General features: G+C 45.9%; 1 protein-coding gene across 2 annotated transcripts; it reads left to right on the top strand.

The window, feature by feature from the left end:
• Positions 1-222: 222 nt before the first annotated feature.
• On the top strand, positions 223-24,960 carry LOC147187831 (cation-independent mannose-6-phosphate receptor-like). 2 transcript variants are annotated; one of them, XM_086100398.1, is made up of 51 exons: positions 223-453; positions 1,973-2,112; positions 3,329-3,447; positions 4,438-4,536; positions 4,654-4,786; positions 4,962-5,073; positions 5,516-5,624; positions 5,712-5,871; positions 6,535-6,727; positions 6,978-7,081; positions 7,183-7,347; positions 7,470-7,616; positions 7,773-7,925; positions 8,120-8,257; positions 8,359-8,509; positions 8,593-8,761; positions 8,986-9,101; positions 9,201-9,360; positions 9,515-9,691; positions 9,783-9,878; positions 10,084-10,185; positions 10,295-10,457; positions 10,741-10,917; positions 10,989-11,135; positions 11,371-11,549; positions 11,639-11,726; positions 12,002-12,211; positions 12,309-12,439; positions 12,566-12,669; positions 12,879-13,012; positions 13,095-13,291; positions 13,384-13,510; positions 14,212-14,343; positions 14,843-15,002; positions 15,081-15,189; positions 15,354-15,435; positions 15,522-15,655; positions 15,808-15,954; positions 16,057-16,215; positions 16,362-16,569; positions 16,695-16,847; positions 17,669-17,903; positions 17,980-18,116; positions 18,205-18,322; positions 19,707-19,853; positions 19,939-20,123; positions 20,732-20,918; positions 21,265-21,414; positions 21,632-21,701; positions 22,741-22,953; positions 23,316-24,960. In XM_086100398.1, exons 1-51 carry the CDS (start codon positions 293-295, stop codon positions 23,475-23,477), a joined length of 7,449 nt encoding a protein of 2,482 aa, XP_085956524.1. In that variant the 5' UTR covers positions 223-292; the 3' UTR covers positions 23,478-24,960. The 2 variants fall into 2 exon arrangements, with proteins under 2 accessions (XP_085956524.1, XP_085956523.1); XM_086100397.1 differs by having other exon boundaries at positions 22,741-23,019.
• The last annotated feature ends 849 nt before the right edge of the window (positions 24,961-25,809 follow it).

Genomic DNA, 25,809 nt, shown 5'->3' with positions numbered 1-25,809 from the left:
TGAGTGCTGTCGATTTCCTCTCCGTTCATTCCTAGTCGAGCAGGATGCTTGATTGAAACTAATTTGCTGACAACATGTAAAATCAGAAGTCCTTCCAAAGTCCAATATTTATTTGCGCGACAAAGCTGTCGTACCAGTAGTTGAATGTCCCACGGTACTTGAAGCGCGCATGGCTGAACTACCTGACAGTCATGTGACGTCGAATCATGTGGCGCAGTCACTTCCTACCGAGCGATCCTTCCCCTGACGCGTTTATATCATGTCGTCCTGCTGAACAGCCAGCCGCTCAAGCATGTTTTTACTGAACCACGGCCGGCGGCGCTTGCCTCCCGGGTGCCTGCTTTGCTTGGTGGTGAGAGTGGGATGTTTGCTGCTCCTCTCCGGAGCTACGACGGCCACTGCTACGGCAGCGGAGGAGAAGGAGGCAGGTCCGTGGTACCAGGACCTCTGCAGGTATAAACACACCTCCAGTGTAAAAAAAAAAAAACCAAAGTAGACTTCGATTTCGACTCATAGATTATATTACCATGAAATCGCCTAATCACGTACACGCACACATGCACAAAGTGTCAGCTGGGTCATGTGATCGTACTCCCGCCTCGTGACATTCAAAGGTTCAGAGAACATGAGTCAGCCATTGCTTTCTTCGTCTCGTTAACTTCTTAACAATATTTCTTCTATTTCGAGACGTCTTTTTGTCACTCCAAGAGTGTCCCGGGTAGCTAAGAAAGCTCATTTGGGTTATATTTATGGCCACGTTTGTGGCCGTCGGAGCTGGCTGTGGTCAAGCTAAAGTAGCGAGCTAGCGGCTAACCCGTCAACAACATGCGCTTCGCTGACATGATCTCCCCATTAGCATCTGGTTGCTGTCAAAGTGAGCAAATATTGACACGGTGGCGAGCTAACACACGGCGCTGTTACCAAACGAAGACGCTTTAATTACAAAAATTCAAAGTTCGAACCGCAATAAGTCGATACAAACAAGGAGTGATGCTCATCTCCCCCCCATATGGCTTAGTTAAATGTGTTATTCCGATAGACAAAATATACCCCCCCCCCCACAATGTAATTAACGTTTCCCAAGTGTGGCATACTTTCATTAAAAAAATACACTCTTAAGAATGATACACATCCGCGGTGTGCATATCAATTCCATGGGTATCTCGATAGATATATCGATACATGGAGTACGATACGATTCAAGAACGGTACATTTACAAGTGGGATTATGATTTGGTTATTAGTCTTGTTTATTAATATAGAACATGTAAAAGCTCTCAAAAGCTTTAAAAGCTGTTCACGTTAATGAAATTCAAAGAGAGAACAATTATCAGCAACGTCATATTTATACCTGGTGTCTTTTATGCATTCCAAAAAAAACCCAAAAAACAATTTGATGTGTCTCTCATTACTTGGGGTACCGTTCAGTAATGGTACATTTTCCAAAATAACGATTTGACTCGTATCAGTTAAATCAAAATATATTTACACCCCCTGTAACGAGACATATTTCAAAATTACTGTATATGTCAAGCAGAAATAGGGTAATTTTAGGGCCATTGTGTCATATGTTGCATCAATCTTCATCCCGGCCCATATACTCCTGGGCCACTGGTGAGCCTGGCTGTCGTAAAATTGACAACTGTGTGCTATTAAAGTTGGCACCCATTACGATACCGTGATCAGCAAGGAGAAGCAAACAGCCGGCCGTTGGGAACATTTGACAAGAACTGCAGCAGAAATGAAGATGGCAGAACAAGATCTAACCAAACTAGTTGCCAATCTAATGAAATCAATGGGCCAGCTGTATGCGGGGCGGGGATGAGGTTTGGCATACTGTACGAGACCAACCCAAAAAAAAAAGTCAAAGTGTTTGTAATTTTTTGGGGGACTTGGACTTCCACAGAAATGTCTTACAAAAGTGTCTGAGCTACTTCTTATACTTGATTTTATTCCATTTTTCCCCCCAAAGCTATGAATGGGAGGCAATCGACCTGGATAATAAAATAAGTTACACCCTCAAGCTGTGCGATTCGTCTCCGTTGACTGCCTGCGGTGAAGGCACTGCTCTCTGCGCCCGCAACCTGACAAGCAATGTTTACCACTCTGTCGGTGAGTCCGTCATGTCCTTCTCTTCCTGTGTGTTTCTCCTAAAGTCGGTTTATTATTCATTTTTGTCGACTAATTTGAGTTGGTCATTGACCCCCAAAAAATTGACTCAATGTTGTTGTTGGGGGTTTTTTTGTATTTTTTTCACCCTACTATCCCTCAGACTTAGTAGCTCCTGAACAGGGTCAGGAGTGGCGGTGATGATTGATTACTTTATACAAGCAGCCTGATGGACTCCCCCTCATGTCCCATGACCGCCACATGGCACAAGATGTTTGATAGTTGTTTTTTTTTTTAACAGTTGCACTGCAGGATTACAAAGAGGCGCCGTGGTCATGTATTGTTTGGGTGCTCGGTGGGCTGTCTTTATGATTACATCATCCTTTTCGCATACGATACAGGTCCGAGCAATCTTGGCCGACGTTCGTTTGCCTTTTTCTGTGCTGTACTTTTCTGTAGTTCTCTTTATTCGATTGGAATCCGTGATGATTTCTTCGCCTCTTATTGGTCATTAGAATGTAAACAAGAAGGTTGTTAATTTCCTTTCTTCATAACAGCGAGGCTTTTAAAAACAATTGATGTGTACTTGAAATGACCGTTACGCTGTCTTATTTGGGGTTAGTGGGGCACTTTCCTTATTGTGTAATGTTACACATGACTCATTTCCTTTTCATAGCAGCAAAACAAAGGCTTAAATCGCAACGTTCCCATTGTGGCAGTCAAAGGTATGAGGCTCGAATCATGTACACGAAGTCAGTGCTCGGGACTGCAACATTCAAAACGCAACAGTCTGTCAGTCACTAACCTGCACGGGGGACACCAGTTAAGTCATAATTACAGAAAATAAACACGGCGGGTCATCTTTCTTTAGGTTGTTGCCAAGTTCTCAGTATTAAACTACTGGCTGGCGTCTGTGCTGTCAGTGTGGTGACCATAGCAGAACTTTTCCCACTACTGTTTATTTATATCAACCTCAAACATGCCAGCTGTGACAAATGATCTTCAAAGGGCAGTGGCTCAGCTGGGGTGAACATTTGATTTTCAAAGCAAGCCTGGGAAGGAAAAAAGAAACAACATTTACAGACATATTTGTGAAACACGGTCACGGCAAACACGTCACTCACCCAATTCGGCCCGCCTCACACATTCAGTCACAGATACGACACTGTTGTTAAGGCCCACCCACTCACACCCCATCACTTCTCCTCTCGTTACGCAGGTGAGCTGTCCCTGCGGAGGCTGTCCGGAACCGTCCTGGATTTCAACAGTACCGTCAAATGTGCGGGAAATGACAACTTCATCCAGACCACCATCGGCTTCCAGTGTGGGAAAACCATGGTGAGCTCAGACAAGCGTTGGCTGACACCGAAACGGTTCAACTCTGACAGAAAGTGCATAGTGGGGAGCCAGCAGGCCTTCAGGTCCGATACGGTTGACCTTTGATGTCACAAAATAGACAAACATTCCCCACAGACTCACTCGCAACATTGTTAGTTTGGGCCTCAAAAGTACAATACTTTTATTTTGCCCCACGTCTAAAAAGAAAGGAGCGCCAAAGCGTATTTGGACCTGAGAGTCGGCGCTTGGAATTGAGGCGGATTTACACGTGACGGGACAAGTGAATAAATCTCTTTTTTTCGTCAGTGGACACTATAGCTTCTTGTTTAGTTTCAAGTTTGGAGCAGACGTGTGAGGAGTCATGCACGTTTTGAGCATAACAGTGAGTGTGCGGCTCAACGGCGTCCCTCACTTCATGTTAACTTTCGGCTTCTGTCGACTAAACTCGCGTCACCCTCTCTTTGCGCGTCACGCCCGGGAATGGAAAGTCACGCTTGTAGACGTTCCGTCACGTTACTCATCAACAGCACAAGACTGACAAATGTGATAAAACGCTAACAAGAAGCGGCTGACTTGGAAGAAAAAAAAACTAGAAAGACAGGCATGTCTCACTGAGGACAATGTAACTTAAGATTTTTTTTTTAACTATTCAGTTTTATATTAGTCACATTTTTCAGTCACAACATAATATTCACGTTTGCCACTTTGCACTCATTGTCTGCACTTAACAAACACATTCTCAATCACAACATTTTCTTCATGGCCCCAATCCAGTGCGTTTGGTCTCTTTTCTTTGTCTGCTTATTGAACAACTAATCAATTGATCCGCTACCGGTGAGCTGAACTCTGAAGTTGACAAAGCTTACAGTGTTTGTGGGTTTTTATGGTGACGAATAAAGTTAAACGTCATCATTGTTGTTTTCCTGATCTTTGGGTCACAATACAGTGAGTCAATTTTGCATAATGCTATTGTTGTGTTGCTGTGCGCAGGGTACTCCGGAGTTTGTGACCGTTTCCCAGTGCGTGCATTACTTTGAGTGGAGGACCTACGTGGCCTGCAGCAGCGACAAGTTCAAACCTCACAAAGAGGTGCGACAGATGACATACTTTTGACAGACAAGAAGATCCATGAATGATGAGACGCCGTCGCTAACCTAAATTCTGTTTCTGTGTTTGAGCATTTTTTTTTTGTGTGTGCGCATGCAGGTGCCCTGCTTTGTCTTTGACACCGACAGGAAGAAGCATGACCTCAACCCACTGATCAAAGTCAGCGGCGGCTACCTGGTAGACGACGGCGACGACAGCGTCGACTTCTACGTCAACATCTGCCGCAGCCTCAGTCAGTCGCCCGCAATGTGTCGGAAAGAGGGTTGTGTTCAGAACGTTAGCTTACCGACGACTCTTGTCACACCTGCGTCCACTGACCTTTCGCAACATTGCACAATTCCTCTGCATTTCTCGGTGTAGCCTTGAGGTTTTATCATGTGAAGTGACGCCTTCCTCCACTGTCACAGGTGGCGGAGAAACACGCTGTCCGCAAGGTTCTGCCGCCTGCGTGGTTACGAAGAACGTAGGCTACAACATGGGCTCTCCCACAAAGCCTTTAGAGCTCCTATCCAATGATAGGTTAGTCTTAACCAGTCCACATGAGATTTCCAAATGTGTACATCTGATGTCAAAAAAACAAACAAAAAATCAAAAAAACGAATTGGCGAGCATATTTTGCCATTTCGATCCGAAGACAGAAACGTGCGAATAAAGGAACCCCCTTGTTTAATTAAATCATCAATGTACCTCAAATTATGATCCTAAAACACTTTAGTAATTTCTGACTCGTCTTATAACATTACCCTGAAAATAACTACTTTTGAAAATAGGCCAAAAAAAAACAAAAACTCCCAAGAGTGCAGTTTATCACCGCTTCGAACCATATCAAAATACCAATTACTACTTTCCTATTAGCCGTTTGATTCTATTTTTGACTAACTGGAGCCTCGTTACTTAACAGACGATACTTTTAATCTAACTTTGTTCCCTGGTTGTCTCCGTTGCTCGCCACCCTCTGAAGACTGAGGCTGCAGTACGACGTGAGCGCCGACGCGACTCCTCCCGTCTTCTGTAACGGGCACTCTCCCGCCGTCACCATCACCTTCATCTGTCCATCAAGCAGACATTCGGTAGGTTAACCTCATGTTTGTAGCCCGGGTGAGCTGTCGCGCATGTTGAGTGACTTTCCCTGGCTCCGAACGCTCTCCTGGTAACAGGGCAGCACTCCGAAAATGACGGCGGAGGCCAACTGCCGCTACGAAGTGGAATGGGTGACGGAGTACGCATGCCACAGGGATTATTTGGAGAGCGACACGTGCAAACTCACCAGCCGGCAGCATGACATCTCCGTTGACTTGACGCCACTCACCTTGAGCTGTAAGTTGTCCAATCGGTGACACCGACCGGCTGTCGCCTCGCCAGCTTTCAATAGTCAACAAAAAAAAAAAAAATCACATTTTTTAAACTAAACTAGTGATGGGCGATATGTCCATGCAATATTCAGTGATTTTATTTTTTTGGGGGGGGGGACAAAAATTTGATTTCTTATTTAAATTGATCTAAAAACTACATTCAGAACTTTTTTTCCTGAGCTTTAACTTGCATCAACTTCCACAGAAAGAGTCGGAAAAAATATATTTTTTCCTTCACGCTTAATGTGAAAATAAGTTCTGACTTTAGATGTATTTTTTTGGGGGAGGGGTGTCAAAATATGCTTGTATGTTTTGACAAACTCCATGACTCGGCTGATCCATTTATTTTGAATAACGTGGCAACCCCGCATGGTTTCTCATGTAGATTTGTACGAGTGAGACAAGGCCACCTCAGCAAAATATTTGCCGCTTGGAAGCCCACGCCTTGTGTCAACAACAGTTATCAACGTGCGGATGAAGGATTGTCATGTCTTTGGAAATGTTTAGCTTGTTCAAATTATTTCGCTTTCTTGCATAGCATGAATTAAAGTCACTGTTTAAAAAAAAAAAAATGCAGCTTGACATGATACTGACCGCTTCCAAATCTATCTTTATTTTTTATGTCTAGCTGCAGACCATCCCTACTATGCCCATTCGTCAGACAGCGACGGGACTGAAAGCTACATTTATTACTTGAATGTGTGTGGAAAAGTGCCGTCGGACGAATGCAGCAGCCTGGGAGAGTTTGTTTCCTCCTGCCAAGTGAAGAAGTCGGGCGACGTAAAGAAAGTGGCCGGGAGATATCAAAACCAGACTCTGCGGTAAATTTGTCTTTTGTCTGAATAACATACATCCGAATGTGTCTCTTTTTGGGTGTGAATACATTTTTGCAGCACGCGTTTGCTCCGCGCCGAATTTGATCATCTTTAGTGTTTGCTACTTTGTGTCCGTCTGCCCTTTTGACAACCATGAAAACCATTCCAATGTCCAAATCTTCCATTTCAACACTTCACTTACAGAAATCAAACTCTGGAGTTGATCTTCAAGATGCCCCTGTCATTTCTTTTTCAGTTATTCTGACGGAGATCTGACTCTGATCTACCCCGACGGCGCCAAGTGCTCCACCGGCTTCCAGAGGATGACCATCATCAACTTTGACTGCAACAGGAACGCATGTGAGAAACATCAGCCAAAACATGAGCTCTGGCGCCACGTTAGCCGGAGCGCGCTAGCTAATCCTTCTATACCGTGCGGTATTTTTATTTTTATTTTTCAGCCAATGGCGGTGTGGGGGCCCCTGTGTTTGCCGGGGAGACGGACTGCACGTACTACTTTGACTGGCAGACCGCGTACGCCTGCGTCAAGGAGAAAGAGGATCTTCTGTGTCGGGTTACTGATGGCAGCAAGCATTATGATCTTTCGCCCCTCACTCGCTTCCCTGGTGAGTGGGGAAGATCCACCTATGCATGCTTTTTTTTTTTTTTTTGTCGGGTCGGAATACTTTCTGAGACGGTAGAACGATTCAGGTGATACCGCTAGATAGCAGATTGTCTTTGGTTCCAGGGTCAGAGTTGAATGGCAACTGGGAGGCGGTGGATCCCAAATCCTCCGAGTCAGATTTGAAGCGCTTCTACCTCAACGTTTGCCACAAAGTCGTACAAACAGGAGGAGCCGAGGGCTGCCCGGAGAGTGCGGCCATTTGTTCCGTAGGTAAGACGGCAAGGTGCAATAACCTCACTTGGAATTGTCAATTTATCGACGACCGAACACACGCGAACATCCAGAAGGTTGCCGTCAACCTCGTATTGAAAACAAGCGGAGGATGTCTGGCGGGATACATTTTATGCTCTTGATTTTCGGTTTCAGACAAAGACCAGAAGATGATCAGCCTGGGTAGCTTCCTCTCATCCCCCCAGAAGACCGAAAAGGGAAACGACATCAGACTGGTGTACACTGATGGAGACTTTTGCAGCAAAACTACAAGGATCCAAACTATCCTGACGCTTAAGTGCAAACCAGGTGGCTTAACTCATACACTCCCAAAGACGTTTTTAAACGTCTTTTCAGACTTGGTCTAGAATTGGCTGGTACTGAATGAGTTCATATTAATAATGCTAATCTTAATAATGATCCATGAGTGAGCCTAGGCCGGAAATTAAATTTCACTCCAAAAATCCAATTTGCCATTTTAATCTGTATGTTGTCTCCTGCAGGAGATCTGGAGAGTGCCCCCATCCTCCGCAGTCTTTCATCGGATCGCTGCGTGTACGAGCTGGAGTGGTACACGGCGGCCGCGTGCGTCCTCTCCAAGATGCAAGGGGACAACTGCAAGGTGGAGGACCCGCAGGCCGGTACGATATGTTCAAGCCTCAACTTCTCGCTTTGGATTACAGCAAAATAAACGACTTGTGTGTCGTTGTGTTTTTGTTTTTTGTTTTTTTTTACTCGCCAGGCTTCTCTTTCGACTTGTCGCCACTCACCAAGGCTAACGGCGGCTATTACAACTTGACCAACGACAACTATGACTACTACATCAACGTGTGCGGCCCGGTCACAGCCGCCACCTGTCCTGAAAAGGCCGGCGCTTGCCAGGTTGAATCAAGGTAAAAGAAGACCGTTTGCAAACATCTACCGAATACTTTGCCCCACCCGTGTCTTCATATTTTTATTTTTCCTGTTATTACAGTAGTTGGAGTCTGGGGCAGGCAAACTCGCGGCTGTCCTACTATGACGGCCTTCTCCAGTTGACTTACAGCAACGGCTCGCAGTACAACAACCAGCAACACACGCTCCGATCCACCCTCATCTCCTTCCTCTGCGACCCCGAAGCCGGTGCTGGAAAACCAGAATTCCAGGTCGACATCCTGTCACTTTTTGTTCTTTTCATATGTTTTGACGAGCAGCTTCTTTCACTCTTTAATTCCACAAGACGTACTTAGGCTCCGCCTACCAAGGACGTACTTGTACGTCTAAGTCTTTTTTTTTTTTTTTTTGCGTCATAGAGAGGAGGGAGGGTCTGATGCAATCTGTGAATAAGAATAGGCCGTTTGAATGAGTTAATTTTCTTCAATGGGCACAGGTGGAAGACAAGTACACGTATAACTTTCACTGGTATACATCGTACGCATGTCCCGAGAGGCCTCACGAGTGTCTGGTGACCGATCCAAAAACTTTGGACCAATATGACCTGTCCAGGTACACTAATTTCAATACAGCGAGCCCCTGCTATTTTTGTGAATAGTTTAAATGCGCTTCCACAAAAAAATGATTTTGACATCGTCCTTCCGTCTGCAGCCTGTCTTACCCCTCATCCGGCAGCAACTGGCAGGCCATGGACCTGTCCGACTCCGCCGCCCTGCGGAAGTACTACATCAACGTATGTCGGCCCATCAACGCCGTTAAGGGCTGCGACCGCCACGCGTCCGTCTGCCAGATGAAGTACACAACCACAGAGGTACATCTTGTGTATCCTCGTGAGAGTTGTGTTGAATATTTGTCGTTGGGGGTCCGGTTCTACCAGCCACAATAGTGAACGAATGGATCCCTCCCCTGAAGATATCAAAAAGTACAAAATGTAACGTATTGAATCCCTCCCATCTGTCTCTCAGGGCTACCCGCAAGAAGTGGTGTCTGTAAGTAACATGGGTGTCTCCAAACGCGGCCCCATCATCGAGGGCCGCGACCGGCTGCTGCTGGAGTTCACAGACGGTGCCCCCTGCGAGTCAGACGGCCTGAAGCTGACGTACACCAGCCGAATCCACCTGGTGTGCACCAGGGGAATGCTGGTCAGTGAAACACTTTGGGTGGGCAGGGCGCAACTCGGCAATCTCTGTGTCACTCGTTTTTATTTATTTTTTCGTCTTCATTGTCACACAGTCAATGGGCCCGCGATTCCTGATATACCAGAACTGCACTGCCAACTTCATCTGGGAGACGAGAGCTGCCTGTGCCATCACCACTACCAAGAATAGTGTAAGTGATTCTTATTGATTCATTTGAGTTGATGAGTCGGAATCACGAAAAAAAAAAAAGTATTTTTAGCTCACGTGTTGCGCGCAAACTACATAAACAGCAGACATAACATCTTGCAACATTTTTGGGCATCTTGAGTTTTATTTTCATGCGTATATCGCCCAGCCCCACACCCTGCAAAGTGAGCAATGTGCTTCCATCTCAGAGCTGCGCTGTGATAGATCCCAACACCGGCCTGGAGTTGAACCTGCAGCCGCTCTCCTCCGAGACCGGATACAAGACCAGCGCCAACGGAAAGGACTTCTTGGTAAGACTGATGTCGGGATGATTTAGTTGTGACACACTTTTTACAGAAGTCGTTTTAAATATGAATAATACTCTTGCGCGCTTACCTCCTGGTCCATCCCACCTCGCAGCTGAACATCTGCTCAGACCTGGCCGATTGCGGCGCGGGAATGGCGGGCTGCGAACTGGAAGAAGGTCATCCCGTCAGCCCAGTGGGGGTGGAGAAGACCCTACAGTACTCCACGGATGGCCTCCTCAAACTGACATATAAGGGACCCCGTGATGATTCTACAGGTAAGCAGAAGGCAAAGTACAACCGTCCGCCCCACCACAGTCGTGTCTGGCCCCTCGCAGTCTGTATAGAAGTCAAAATAAAAAGAAATGTATGGATTGCTTTTATTTATAATGTATTTATCAATTCTTTTTTCCCCCTTTTTTCTGTTGCTTTCAATGCTTTTATTTTGATGTGCGCATATGTAGTAGCTTCTGTCAGTCGCAATAATACAATTTACTGCTTTGTATGAAGCGTCACAATGTTTCCCCGTTGGAAAAAAATGACTTCTTCCTTCCTTTTCAGCAACGCGGGACACCTTCACCATTAACTTGGTGTGCGATGCAAACGCACATCCGGGATCATTGAAGCTACTACGTGAGGACTTGAACACCCTGCCCAGCCACGTGGTCCACGACGTCCTCTTCGAGTTCTCTACCGCACTGGCCTGCGTCCCCGCACCGGTGGACTGCCGCGTCATCGGTATCGGCACGGAAGATGACGCGAGATCGGTCCACCTTCTTTAATTAAACGTGCGTTTGTGTGCACTCCAGATTCCCGTGGCAACGAGTACGACTTGAGTCACCTGGTCCGAGGCGGAGAGGACAACCCCTGGGTTGCCATAGATACGGACGCGGTGAAATCGCGCAGCTTTTACATTAATGTCTGCAGACCCCTCCCCTCTCTGAAGGACTGTCCTGGTCAGTGTGCGATTGCTCTCACAGTGCCTTTGTCAAATGCTACCCTGTGTTATCCACAGGACATTTAATACATGGACACATAAATAAGGCCAAAAGCGCACTCACTCTTAACTCATTCAGTACCAGCCAATTCCGGACCAAGTCTGAAAAGACGTTTAAAAACGTCTTTGGGAGTGAATGAGTTAAAAGCGTGATAAATTTATCAACTACAAAATGCATATATGACTCCCTGCAGTGGGTCCTTTGGGCGCTTGTGCTGTCATTGATGGAGCCAGTTACAGCCTGGGTCTGGTCCAGGCCAGCCCGCAGGTGGCGGAGGACGGCTCCATCAGCATCTTGTATCACCACGGGGACCAGTGCGGCGCAGCGTCTCGCTACTCCACACGCATCATCTTGCTGTGTGACGACAGCCCAGTGAGTCATCTGGAACGTTCTTCCTGCCAATGTTCGGTTGCACAAAATAGGGCTGGACGAGAAACACACCGCGTGTTTGTGTTTTTCAGGGCTCCCCGATGTTCGACCGGCAGGACGGTTGCGAGTACGTCTTCATTTGGCGGACCTCCGAAGCCTGTCCCATCAGGAAGTCGCAAGGTAGAGAGTCGCTACACGGACGATGCACCTGACTGCTAGCAGTTCCGGTGATGTCATGACTGGCGCATTTGCTTCATAGTTATTTTTAGTGCTAAAATCTGAGCTCTTCCCGCATCCCAAAAAGCCACTTGATAGCTTTAATTAAGACGATAAATTTTTAATGCCTGTAAGTAGTAGCTAATGTGTACGTAGTTTAGTAGGTAATGTAAAAAACCTAAAGGGTGACGGTTTTACATGTCTGTCTGACAATAGTGCTTGCCCACGTTTCTTGCTAGGTGACGAGTGCCGCGTCCGCGACCCGAGAAGTGGCTTTGAGTTCAACCTGAGCTCCCTGAAGGGCAAAGATTACCCAGTGAGGAGCGACAAGTACATCTACCACCTGTCGGTGTGCGGCGGACTCCAGAGGGGCGTCTGCACCGACAAAGACACGGGCGACGACGCTGTCTCCTCGTGCCAGGTGGACGGAAGCAACCACAATATAGCAGGTGACAAAAAAAAAGCATCCCGGTTTGTGGTCTGTCTTTGCTGTGTGGCTTTTTCTGCAATTGTGGTTGATATGCGTATGTGTGCGTGCGCATGCAGGGGTGGCGAACCAGCGTCTGATCTTCGTGGGAGATCAGCTGATCTTGAACTACACCAACGGCGAGACATGTCACAAGATCTACCAGCGGTCCACAGAGATCCACTTCTCCTGCCACCCTGACATGCACCCTGTAAGCTTCACGCTTTGATTGCAACTCTTCGACTTCATCACTTTTTTTTAATGTTAAACGATTCAAATGAACTACGGCATACAAGATGCAACTCCAATAGTTTCCCTTTGTTTTCTTTTTCTTAAGGGGGTGCCAGAATTCATCAAGGAGACTCCAGATTGCACCTACTTGTTCAACTGGCCAACCGCATTGGCATGCCTCCCTGTCAAAACCACCAGCTGCTCATACCAGTAAGATGTTTCTCAAGGAGCTCCATCTTATTGTCACATCCACGGACATCATACTTGTTATGCGACAGAACCAGTGAGCCAGAAAGAATTGATAAAAAATATAAATAGCGAGCTTTAGGTAGGCGACGGGGTGAATCTAGTGCATCAGTACCCTTTTTTCTGGTCTACGGTCACATCCGGTAGTTATGTTTGCTCTTCCTGCCCCCCAGTGACAATCAGGGCCACTCCTATGACCTCTCACCTTTGGCCATGGAGGCCCACAACTGGGAGGTGACTGCTTCGACAGAGGACACCAGCAAGAGATTCTACATCAATATCTGCAGGTCGCTGGTGCCGCAGGGAGGTGCGTCTTTTGTCATTATCCTGCCCGTCACCCTTCCCAAATATGTTTGCTTTCAATGAAAGATGCTCTTCTGCTCCGGCAGGTTCGTGGAAGTGTCCCTCCGGCAGTGCATCCTGCGTGAAGATCGGAGACCAATACGTGAGTCTGGGTCATGTGATGAGCGGCCCCACGTGGGACATGAGCGTGCTGAAGCTGCAGTACAGCGGCGGCCAGGCCTGTCCCGACGGAGTCCGCAACAGGAGTACCATCATTCGCTTCAAGTGCGACAAAGACCAAGTTGTACGTTACTAAATGTAGACTTTATCTTGCACAAAATTATTGTTCCAGAAACACCCCACGTTATGTTTTCAAACATTTATATCCTCTCTCAGGACTCTCGTCCAACTCTCATTTCCACCATCGAGGACTGTTTGTACACCTTCGTGTGGTTAACGGCCGCTGCCTGCCCACTGAACAGCAGCCAGCACGACGGCTGCAGAGTCGCCAATCCAGCTACAGGTTGAATTTTTAACTTTCCTTTTGCAGCAGAGGGCAAAATATGTCCCGCGGACTAGATCTGATCCGATGCTTTTTTTCATCCTACCCAGTTCAATTTCCTTTCGAATCCCGCAGCATTTGTTGCATTGCAAAAAAAAAACAAAAAAAAAAAACAATGTACTACCCATCCTCGATGTTCCAAACTGATTTTCTTTCTTTTTTTTTAACTCTTTAATTCCACAAGACGTACTTGTATGTCTTTTTAAAATTAGGCCCCGCCTACCAAGGACGTACTTGTACAGCTAAGTCTTTTTTTTTTGTGTCATAGAGAGGAGGAGGGTCTGATGCAATCTGTGAATGAGAATAAGCCGTTTGCATTGTAAATCATGTAAAAAAGCGACCAGTAGGTGGCAGTGGTGCCTCACATACTTGAAATGCATGTTTTTACAAAAAGCTATTTTTCTCCGTTTTTTGCCCAAGAATCGCCATTTTCATGAAACTTAGCCATTTTGTAATGCCGATTGCTGAAGTATGGAAAAAGATAGAAACAACAAGTCCAAACTTTATTTTGGTAGGCTCCATGTTTATATAGCATTAGAACCAAATATTCTGTGGGCCTTGCAAGATCAGTCAAAATCCAATACAACGCTGGAATTGAAGGGGTTGCTCCAGTGAAAATGGTTGTGAATGAATGAGTTAATGAAACCTTTTGTCTTTTGAAGGTCACTTGTTTGACCTGAACAGCCTGAGACGGGATGGCGGTTACACGGTGTACGACCACGACATCCACAGCAGGATGTTCCGCGTCAACATTTGCGCGGACATGGCCAACGCCGGCTGTAACCCAGGAACCGGTAGGTCACAATCGGAATCATTTCCCAGGTGTCTTGATGCGCCTGTGACATGCTCACTTCAAAAATACCCCAGGGATCTTTTCGTATCCCACTTCCTGTCAAGATGAAATTTTCTCATCCATATATTTTATTTCAAAATGGAATTATTGAAATTATTGTTTGTTTAGTTTTTAAATATAATATATCCATGCTACATTAATATTTAACTCATTCACTCCCAAAGACGTTTTTAAACGTCTGTCAGACTTGGTCCAAAATTGGCTGATCCTGAATGAGTTAATGAGCCCATTTGCAGAGGCACAAAGTTCACCACTCGGTTCAATGAAGTCGCAACTTTGCACATGCTACACCGTATTCATCAATGCAGGCTAGCCGATGACACATTAACTTCCACCATTTCCATCCCACGGCGGTCTTTTCTTCTTTCAGCGACTATCAACGTTTCCACTCAACATTCATAACACATATGCATGTGCTCAAGTCTTGGTTTTTGTCGCAGCGGTGTGCATTAAAGACGTCAACACTGCGCTGAGCGGTGGCCAGACCAGCGGGAAGCTCTCGTACAAGGATCACGTGGTGGAGCTGACGTATGAGGGAGGAAGTCCATGCCCCGCCAATCCCGCTCTCAAGCACAACACCGTCATCCACTTCATCTGCCGGTAGGCTGTCCACTCCCTACGATGACATCTGCTCGGAGATTGCGCGCTGACTTTAATATTATCCAATGTATTTTCTAGACCACCCAATGTGAGCTCTGCCCTACCGGCACCAGTCCTCATTGACTCCAACACAGACACGTGCACGCATTTGTTTGCCTTCCACACTCACCTGGTGTGCGAGCAGCCTGTGAGTATGTTTGTATGCGTGATTAAAAAAAACAAAGCAAACATGGATCAACAACTTGTGATGCGTCGTGACTCCAGATTTACCACCATGTCTAAAATGTTGGAAGTCACTGTAAAGATGACAGCCAAAACAGTGTCTTTGATCACCTTATGTCATCCTCCCAGGTCACATGTTCTGTCCGGAACGGCTCCAACACGATTGACCTGTCTCCTCTGATCCACTTCACTGGATACTACACCGCCACAGGTTCGCTTGCGCGCACAGATGACTTGTCAACCGGCTCGATGTTGTTCGTCCACGTCGATCTCTCTTTTTGTCTCCGTGGTGTTCAGATGACGCGGTGGACGAAAATGATGACTCTCCAGACTTTTACATCAACATTTGTCAGCCTCTGAACCCCATTCCCGGTGTCACCTGCCCGCCTGGCGCCGCAGTCTGTATGGACCCAGACAACGGACCCCCAATTGTGAGTCACAATTAATTTGATTTGAACATGTCAATAATAATGCAGATATTATTGCACAATAATGGATGACCTTCTTTGAAGTGGATGAGGAATGACGTCTATAATAATTGTCAGAGTCTGATGCTTGACATTTCTCTTTGCGTCGATGAAAGGACATCGGGCGGACGACGAGCGGCCCTCAGATCAGCGCCACAGGCGATGTGTCCATCACTTATTTCAGCTCCACCCGGTGTGCGTCGAACCCGGCACAAAACTACACCTCCACCATCATCTTCACCTGCCAGAGAGGCGTGGAGCTGGTTAGAACACCATTTACTTCATGGCATCTGTTTTGTTTTTGTTTTTTTGTGTGTTCCAAACTCTCGTTTTAGCACAGCAATAACTGGGCTTTGTGTCTTCAGGGATCCCCGCACATGCTGAGGCTGCAGGGCTGCGTTTACGTTTTTGAATGGGCGACCCCTATCGTGTGTTCTGATGCCACCCACACCAGCGGATGCAAACTGGTTGACACTCAGCTGCAGTACACTTTTGACTTGTCGACGTTGACAGGCCAAGTGCAGGTGAGGCTTCCACCCCTGAATTTACGATAGTCTTAACTCATTCACTCCCAAAGACGTTTTTAAACGTCATTTCAGACTTGGTCTAAAATTGGCTGATACTGAATGAGTTTTAATATCGTGTGACATGCGTTCATTTGTGTTGACAGGTCCCGCTGGACACCTCCACCAGCTACCTCATCAATGTGTGCAGCTCGGTGGCCGAGCCCACTTGCAAGGGCGCCGCCATTTGTCATGTGGCGGGCTCGGGCAAATCGTCAGTGTCGTTCGGCATCAGCAAGGCCATGACCATGGATTTCAAGCACGAGGAGCAAGCCGTGCTGATGCAGTACGGCGGCGGCGATCCGTGCCCACCCAGTAAGTACGCGGTGGCCACTGTCTGAAGTGCTCCCACGTCTGATCGCAAGGAAGCTATCGGGCCTTGGTTTTGTTCATATTTTTTAATTGATAGCCCTCATAAGAGATACCGATATGTGTTGTAGTGACGCATGAAGGTGAGGCGTGCGTGTTCCCCTTCACGTTCATGAAGCGGTCGTACACTGAATGCACCACGGATGACAGAACCGATGGCAAAAAGTGGTGCTCCACGACCGCCAACTATGACAAGGATAAAAAATGGGGCTTCTGCGAGCCAGGTGAGCCTGCAAAGTTCACTCAGCAACTTGAAATTTAGTTGACATGTTTAACATGCGTAAGCTCACAAAAAAACTGTCCAGAAAAGAGACAGGAAGTTGGTGTTTTTTTTTTTTGGTTGTTTTTTTTTTAACTGAAGCAGATGTTTTAAGTGTTTCTCATGACAGTCCTTTAAAAGCCAACTTGAATCTGGAAATTTACCCCCAGTAGTCAGTTTCACTTAACAATTTGTTGGGCATGCATGGAGACAAAAATGTCTCAAGAAGCCATGCCAGAAAAGATACAGCAGCTCAGACATTTTGAGTTGAAGCAGGGATGTCAAACCCATTTTTGCAGCGGGCCACATTGTAATTCCCGTTTCCCTTGGACGGCCGTGATGAGTGAAATTATAAAGAAGTCAAGAATAATGTACTATTCAACTATTGTTTAAGTAACTCTCATGAGGGGTTTGGTAACAAAAATATTTAGCAAGTATCATGGAAGTCGTCATCTTTAATTTGCTTTCGCGGGCCACTTAAAATGATGTGGCAGGCCACATCTGGCCCCCGGGCCTCTAGTTCGACACATGTGTTTTAGAGTTTTGAAGGTGTTTCTCCCCCCTGACATCTTGAGCGTGAAACCTCAGCCCTTGCAGACAGTTTCAGTTTGTAGCACAAAATTTGGATGAACAGAAGTGAAACCACAAAGAAAGTCTCAAGACACGCCTGAAAAGGCACAGGAAGTCGTCCATTTCTATAGTTTCGTTGCATGCAGGCGGCGAAGCTCAATGACTGTAAAACGCAATTGCGGCATGAATACTTCATTCTTTCCTCTCTCGATTTAGCCTCTGCCAAGCGCCAGTCGTCCATCCTGTTTACCTGCGACCCGTCCGCGGGGCACGGCTCCCCGCAGCTGTTGTCGGAAACGGCGGGGTGCTCGGCAACCTTCCAGTGGGGAACGAGCGCCGTGTGCGCCCCGCGGAAGATGGAATGCAAGCTGGTCAGTCAGCATCAAACCTTCGACCTGCGAGGCCTCTCTTCCATCACAAAGCCGTGGAAGTTCAACCACGACGGCGACTCGTGAGTCTCTTTTGAGAATGAGATTTGTTTTCTCATTGTCGGGCCTCGTGACTCTCTCCCATTTCCATATCACCAGGTATTTCGTCAACCTGTGTCAGGGGATTCATAAAGGACCCCCGGGTTGTGACGAGGGGGCCACCGTGTGTCGGCACGCGGCAGACGGAACCACGCAGACGCTGGGCCGCGTCCACACTCAGAAAATGAGTTACAAGGGTGAGAAATCATGACGTTAAATTACGGCTTGAATAAAGTACCGATATTTATCTACTGATAACCGGTCTCACTCTTCCCTCTCACATAGACGCCATGATTTCGGTCAGTTATTCAGCCGGCGACGCCTCTTGCGGTAACGGCGTGCCAGCAAAGACGGAGATCCAGCTGACTTGCGGCACCACTCTCGGACACCCGGTCATCATCAAGTATGAACGCAACTCGACATGTGACAAAAAGGCCAGGCGGCAATGAAGTCCACAAACACCCCGGACGCTTTAGCTACGAAAAACTTGGGACGGTGACATTCATTTACTTTCCAGTTTAGCTGTCTCGAGCAACCGGTTAATGAGAGAAGTTTGTTCGTCTTTCGCGTTAAACTTTGGCTTCTTAAGACGTCATTATTAAGCAATATGATACTGTAGAGCTCCTGGAATATATCTCGTTGTCTTTAACTCATTCGCTCCCAAAGACGTTTTTAAACGTCTTTTCAGACTTGGTCTAGAATTGGGTGGTACTGAAATTAACACTTTTTATTTTTCTCCGATAAAAATAACATCCATGTATTTATATTTCTTTTCCGTATATGCCCAAATCTCAAGCTGACTTTTAGCGACAGAAGCTGTGTAGGACGTTACAGTTTGATATATGGAAGTCAATAGTGTTACACATCAAAACTGCACAAAATTTCAAAATAAGACATAGGATTTACATACCACTAAGCGAGATGCGTTTTCAAAGGCAACGGGAAGAAAACAAAATGGCGGCAAAAGGGGGTGGAGGACAATCTATTTCAGTTAGATATCAGCATTGAACACTTGAGTGGCTGCCTTTATACTGTAAGTTTCGAAAATTTCATAGCAGTGTTAATGATAATGGCTCGCCGTTGACGACCTGTCAAACATTGGAATCCATGGCCAGTTTCGCCGTTGCTAAATGGGCTCCTCAGAAAACGCACTTACTCTTTGAGTGCACCTTACTCTTTCGCTGTATATCGATATTTTTTTGTTTCCTGGAGAACCCACGGGGTCAAATTTGGCCCCTATAAATTCTGCTACTCAAATGCTCCCCTTAAATCCCAAAGGGTGAAATTTGGCCCTCATCCTAAATTAGGATTAAGGCATTGAATATTTGAAAAAACATATTTTGGTGTTCAGTGAACATATAGCAGTCATTTAATGTATAATTCGTCATTTTCCAAAGAAGAATAGTGTTCTTGGGTTCTCCAGGGTTCAGGTGGAAGTAAACCTAAACGGTGGCTCGTGTCATTGACTTTTGAGGGGAGAACATTCACAAAACCGGGGGCAGTCGATGAGTTCAAAGAAGAACCGACAAAGTCTCGCAATTCTAAACAATGTGCTCATCAATGATGCCAAATCTTTTCGGTCGGCGTTATCAGCTGTGTTTTGAAAAGAGGGGAAGCCACTTGGGACATTTGCAAACGAACAGAAAGGAGTCGACCAAACAAGTTATCCAAAACTTTATTTTCTTTTCTTGTGAAGATGCACATTTTATTATTATTATTATTTTTGGGTGGCAGCCTGTGTGTTACGTCAACACAAACTTTAAAGTCGTGCGCATTAAATCTCTCAGCATGGACAGGGCATCCTGCCTCTTTGTGATCGGCTGGGAGACCCGCTTGGCGTGCGCCGTCAAGCAGCGTGAGGTCGAGATGGTCAACGGCACCATTCAGAACCCCACCACGGGCGCCCGCCTCAGTCTCGGGGAGCTTTACTTCAGGTAGCGTCGTGTGAAATAAAAGTGTTGCCCCTTCTTCTACCCTCCACCCGCAATCACATCTCAAAACGTGTGTGTGTGTCCTCAGTCCGCACCAAGCCTCCGGAGACATCAGAGATAACGGCGACCACTACATCTACCACATCCAACTGTCCGGGCTCACCAACAGCTCCCTGCCCACCTGCGTGGGCGCCAACATATGCCAGGTCAAACTCAACGGAGCCTACAGGCGGCGGATCGGATCCTCCAGCAAGGCCAAATATTGCATTAAAGGTATTTGACATGCTCACTTAGGAGCACAAGTCACCTTTTTTTTTTTTTTTTTTTTAAACATCAAGCTACTGATTAGATTCAAATTATTTGCGGTGGGGAAAAAACAAAAATCATCATTTCGCCCGCTAACTTGTCTCCACCAATGGATGGAAAGATTTTTACCGCTATGCATGGCATGATTTAAAATTCAAGTCGAAAAGTTTGCCCTGCTGTAGAGTGCAGCCTTGAATATCGAGAGTTTATTTCGTCTGGCCCCTTGAAGGTTAATACGTGATCTTTTCATGCATCAGCGCCATGAAGTCCTGAAAAGTAAGCGGGTACAGTGACTCATTGACTTTTATTATGTAATTTGGAGATAATTTGTGAGGAAAAAGAGACGTCGACGGAAAGCACGTGTTTAACATGCAGGGAGTGCGCTTATCTTTTAAAAGCCTTAAAAAGAATTCACTGTCGTTTAATCTGCCATTCTGAGGTCTTAAAGTGTTTTTTTTTTGTTTGTTTTTTTTTTGGTGGGGGGGGGGGCGAACATGGAAAAAAAAAATGTGGAGGAAAAAGGGAATTGCCATGACGACTTTACCGAGCCAACGTATGTCTAATTCGCCCAACAGGTGGCAACCTGGATGTGACGGTGTCCTCGGACTCGACGTGCGGGCGCGAGAGAACCAAAACGGCGTCGTCCACCATCATGTTTCAGTGCAACCCGACGGCTGGCGTGGGCATCCCCAAGTTCATGCGGGAGACTGACGAGTGCCAGTACATGTTCGTGTGGCACACCGACGCCGTGTGTGGCCTCACGTGAGTCACACAAAATGATATGACAAGTGTTAAAATGGTTTTGGTCGATGTATGGCACGGCGGGCGACTGGTGAACACGTCCGCCTCACAGTGCAGAGGTGCGGGGTTCGATTCCGGCTGCGGCCTTCCTGTGTGGAGTTAGCGTGTTCTCCCCGTGGGTTTTCTCCGGGTAACAAAAAACACGCATGGAAGTTTCATCGAACACTCTAAATTGTCCCACGGTGTAAGTGTGAGTGCAAACGGATGTTCGTCTACACGTGCCCTGTTCAACCAGCTCAGGGTGTCCCCCGCCATGAAAATGCGGAATAATAGACCAGTCATGACATGTCTTATCCGTGTCCCGTAGGACTGTGGACACACAGACGCAAGATGATGAAGACGGCGACCTCCCGGCTCTTTCCAGGAGGAGTCAGGTGTTGGCCGTGTTGCTGAGCCTCCTGATGGCAGGCGTGAGCGTTTGTCTACTCGTGCTGGTGCTGCGCAAGCGAGAGAGAAGGTACGAAGAGCGTCTTGTCTTCTTTGAGAGGAGTCATCTTTTCATGTCTCTTATCCTCATGAGGGTGGCGCGTGAGCTGGAATCTTTCCCAGCCTAGCTGTCATGGCCATCGAAATGTAGTGTAACGGCGGTTATTATGTAAATGAGATGAATGTTGACATCGCAGTTGATGAAAATTGAGATCCGTTTGATTAAGTTTGCTTTTGTTCCCTTCCAGAGAATTGATGATTCAGAAGGTGGCCGGCTGCTGCAGGAGAGGCAACCAGGTCTCCTATAAATATTCCAAGGTGTGTGAATGAATGACCAAAGTCGATGTACTTTCGACCAGGGTTATGATATTTGATTTTTCGTGCCATTTAAAAAAAAAAAAAATTCGACTTTTTTTTTTTTAATTAACTTGGTTTGAGATCGTTTTTAGAGCAGGTTTGTTAGTTTTTATTCGAATTTTTTTTTCAAAAATGCCTCATTTAATTTACTTTTGATTAGTTTCAGTATTCTTTATATATATGCACACAGTCAAACCTCAGTTTTCGAACGTCTCGGTTCTCGACCAATTCGGTTTTCGACCAAAAATTTAGATTTTTTTTATTTTTATGCCTTGGATGACGAACAAATTTTGATTCTTGAACAAACTGACTCACGTGACTCCTCTCACCTTCCTTACGAGGAAATGACGCTTCATCGTGTCACTTTCCATTGTGAGCAGACGTGTTCAATAAAAAAAAAAAATTTTTTTTTTAAAGAGCGTGGTTTCAGTTTTTGAACAGCCTTCTGGAACGGATTATGGACGAAAACCGAGCGTTTGACATACTGTATATATACAGTATATATCTATATATCTATATATATATATATATATATAGATATATGCTGTATTAGCGGATTGCAAAAGGTCGCAAATAGTAATTTAATGCAGTAAGAAACTGCAATTCCTAAATGACAGTTCAGTGTTGCTCTTCTGTACAGCACCAGAGGAATACATTTAAAATGAACCACGAAAGCTCAATTTAATTAAAAATGAAAACAAAGGACATTTTGCATTTAATTATAGTTGGTCTTCATTCGACATGAGGTCATATCTTTTGATTTTGGAGGGCTTGACGGGTTCCTTCCTCTCTCCCTGCTCTTCCCCAAAAATCTCTGATGGGAGGGCTACGAACTTGTAAAACGAGCAATGACCAAAAAGGTTGCCAAAAAAATAAAATCCAAATTGTCGTGTCTGCAATAGCAACTCCACAGTTTCTTCACTCCCAGCAGGCGGCTCAATATTTGTGTCGGGCATCATGTGTTGGGTTGTGAAAGGATGTCGCCTGCGCGGGCTTTCAGGTGAACATGGACGAAGATGCGGGCGAAGATGAGATGGAGTGGCTGATGGAGGAACTCGAGGCTCCTTCTGCGACCTCTTCCACTTTGTCCTTCTCCTCTTCGCAACGGGGCCGCAGTCACCAAAGTAACGGGCACATCAAAACCAAGCCGGTCAACACGGACGGCCTTCGTTCCTTCTCGTTGGACGAGCAGGAGGACGACAGCGAGGACGAGGTGCTCAGCGTTCCCGGAGTGCGTGTGGTCAAGTCATCCTATGCCCATCGCAGCGTCTTCCTGCAGGTGCTTTTGATATGGCTTACATTTTGGCTAACAGGCAAGACAAACCAACGCAGCTTGTCTTCGTTTGTGCTTCAGCATCATAGCAACACACGTCGCCTTCACTTGCCCTTTGTCAACATGACAACATACCTTCCCTTCCTTCACTTGCACTTCGGCCAGATAACAAGAAAACCGATGAAGCAACGCACGTCGCCTTCGCTTTGACAAAATAACAAACAAAAGCAACATGTGTTTCCCCTCTTTGCTCGCACTTTGTCAAGATAAGCTCTCACCTCTCTTGTTGTCATGCCGATCAGGAGGAGAGCGACGAAGATCTGGTGGGCCTCCTGGATGAGCCCGAACGAAAGCGGAGGAGCCACAAAGCTCGCTCGGCTGCCGGCCGCCACAATAACAACGCGGCACCTAAAGCCAAGCGGGAGGACGACGACGACAGCGATGAGGACCTCCTGCGGGTGTAACTCACCCTCCGGAACTGCACTCTCTCTCTCTCTCTCGCTCTCTCTCAATCTCTTTCTCAGTGAATGTCGCCATAGAAACGCCCTCAGCATTACTGACACTTCCTCCCACCCCCTTTTGCCGCCATTTTGTTATTTATTGATTGCTCCCGTTTATTTAAAAAGTGTTTCTCACCGTTGCTCTGGAAGCAATCAAGATGGGCAAGTTGGCCACCGGGCGCCACGTTTGTCCACAACGGTGTTGTTTTTTTGATTGTAGCCGTGCCATTTCGTTAGCACTTTATCTCAAAGCGAGTGTCTCTTTGCAGATTGCTTAAGACTGAAGGTTGTACGCGACAGCAAAAGTGGCGCAGCAAATGGTTCGAGCGGCCGTGAAAACGACGCACAAAATCTCGACGTAGGCGGTGAAGGTTAGTCGTCGTCCGGCTTTAAAGGGAATAAAGATGCTCGGGTGTCAGATTGTTTACACTCAACATAAAATGCTAATCTTTACACCCCCTGAAAAGAGAACGTGAGGCTTTTTTTTTTTTTAAACATTGTTCTCGCATTTTCGTGCTCCGTCTAGATGATCCTTTTCTTTGTTTGATATTTTACGATTATTTAAGCGTGATTCTACGAACGGATGTCAGGTGAACGTTCTCAGAGTGGCCTTGTGAGTAAAGTTGCCCTGTCAAAGCCATATTTCTCCGCCTGTTGTCATTGCTTTTTGGTTGCACTGTCAAAACGGTCGTCTAATATGTATTTTTCCCCCCACATATTTTGGGGTGAAAATGCTAGCCAAATTATGAAGACTCTCAAATATTTTTTTTCCTCTGAAAATCAAAGTAATCAAGGGTTGACCACTTCAGCAAATTGCCTCACCTCACATAAATGTTCCCCGTTTCCACTTGAATAAACACCTCAGCCCACATTATCACTTCAGTAAATAAATGGCACACTTCAGATAAACAAAAAATATATCACTTGAGGAAATAAATGCCCCGTCTCCACCAAGGAAAAGAATAAATCGATCAGTTGTTGGCCACTTGAGAAAATAAATGCCTCACCTCAGACAAATTATTTAAACTATTTTATCACCTTCGAAAAAAATGTCGGTATTTGAGTAGACATAAGAAATGCCGAGTACGTTTCAGTCACTAAGCTTCAAGGCGTTTATGTCGAGCAGTATTTATTCAACCTGTAACATTTCAATGAATAAATTCGATATTATCGTCAAAGCTGTGAGGAAGACTGGCTTTGGTAAGTGAATGTGTTTGGTACTGTCGCAACAATGTAAAAAATTGCGGGGATTCACCCATGCTTTGTTGTCTGAGATTTTGAAAAGGGGGACAAAAAAAAATTTGGGGGAAAAGCACAAGTGCGATCATCACCATCCTGCTTTTGTCGTCTCAAGTTTGTGCTTGTTTTCCTATCGAAAAGAACCTCCATGTACTGATGTCTTGAAAGTTTTTATTTTTATTTTTTGAATGAACACCTCATGAATGACGCTCTGGTGTATTTTGTTTTCTTGTACAGCTCAGAATTTCTTTCGGAAATGATAGGACATGTGACTTGAGACATGTAACCGACAGGACCATCCATCCTCAAATAGGGGACTCGGTTCCACCAGTGCCTTGAAAACAACATAAATGCCCCTTTCAAAAACAACAAAAAAAAGTGATCGAGTTCCACTTGAGCAAATAAACGCCTCATCTAACATAACCCTCCTTTGTTCCCCTCCAGAAAAAAAGTGCTTCACAATTTAAGATGTAAACACCTCACTCCCCTATAAATTTCCCATTTTTTCCCTCCACACCCAAAAAAACAGGTGATCAATTCATGTCCGCTTGAGAAAACCTGAACACCTTTTTTTTTCCCCTCCAGAAAATGATCAACAGTTGCTCATCGTCATTTGACGCAATAACTGACTTACATCACACATAATTCCCCGACAATTGATCAGGTGTCATTCCGTTGAGTAAATCAAGGGCTCGCTTGGCTTTAACACCCTCAGAAAACGAGGCCTTGGACCGCACAAGAACTCAACTTTTCCCCTCTGGCAAGTACCGAATGTTTCATGAATCCCTCACCTCACATAAACAGCCTCTACAACAACAAAAAATAATGATAATTTGCGCAAGTGTCATCACCTCAAACATAAATCACTCACCTCCTTATTTCTCTCCCTGGGAGGAAAAAAAACACATTATCTTGCACATGAAAAAATTAACACCTCTCCCCACATAAATTTCCATTCTCTTCCCTTAACTCATTCACTCCCAAAGACGTTTTTAAACGTCTTTTCAGACTTGGTCCAGAATTGGCTGGTACTGAATAAGTTAAGGGGGAAAATTTT

This window comes from Hippocampus guttulatus, chromosome 20 (assembly GCF_054856545.1).
Source record: "Hippocampus guttulatus isolate MCC_2025c chromosome 20, RoL_Hgut_1.0, whole genome shotgun sequence".
NCBI classification, from domain to species: domain Eukaryota; kingdom Metazoa; phylum Chordata; class Actinopteri; order Syngnathiformes; family Syngnathidae; genus Hippocampus; species Hippocampus guttulatus.
Note: the sequence above shows the minus strand (reverse complement) of the source record. Positions and strands in the feature narration are given on the sequence as shown.

Excerpts from the sequence above, each read along its gene's own strand:
- LOC147187831 (XM_086100397.1), top strand. The coding sequence starts at position 293 with ATGTTTTTACTGAACCACGGCCGGCGGCGCTTGCCTCCCGGGTGCCTG. Across the intron at positions 5,074-5,515 it reads GAGCTCCTATCCAATGATAG|ACTGAGGCTGCAGTACGACG; the intron begins GTTAGTCTTAAC and ends CACCCTCTGAAG. Across the intron at positions 16,848-17,668 it reads ATGGGGCTTCTGCGAGCCAG|CCTCTGCCAAGCGCCAGTCG; the intron begins GTGAGCCTGCAA and ends CTCTCGATTTAG.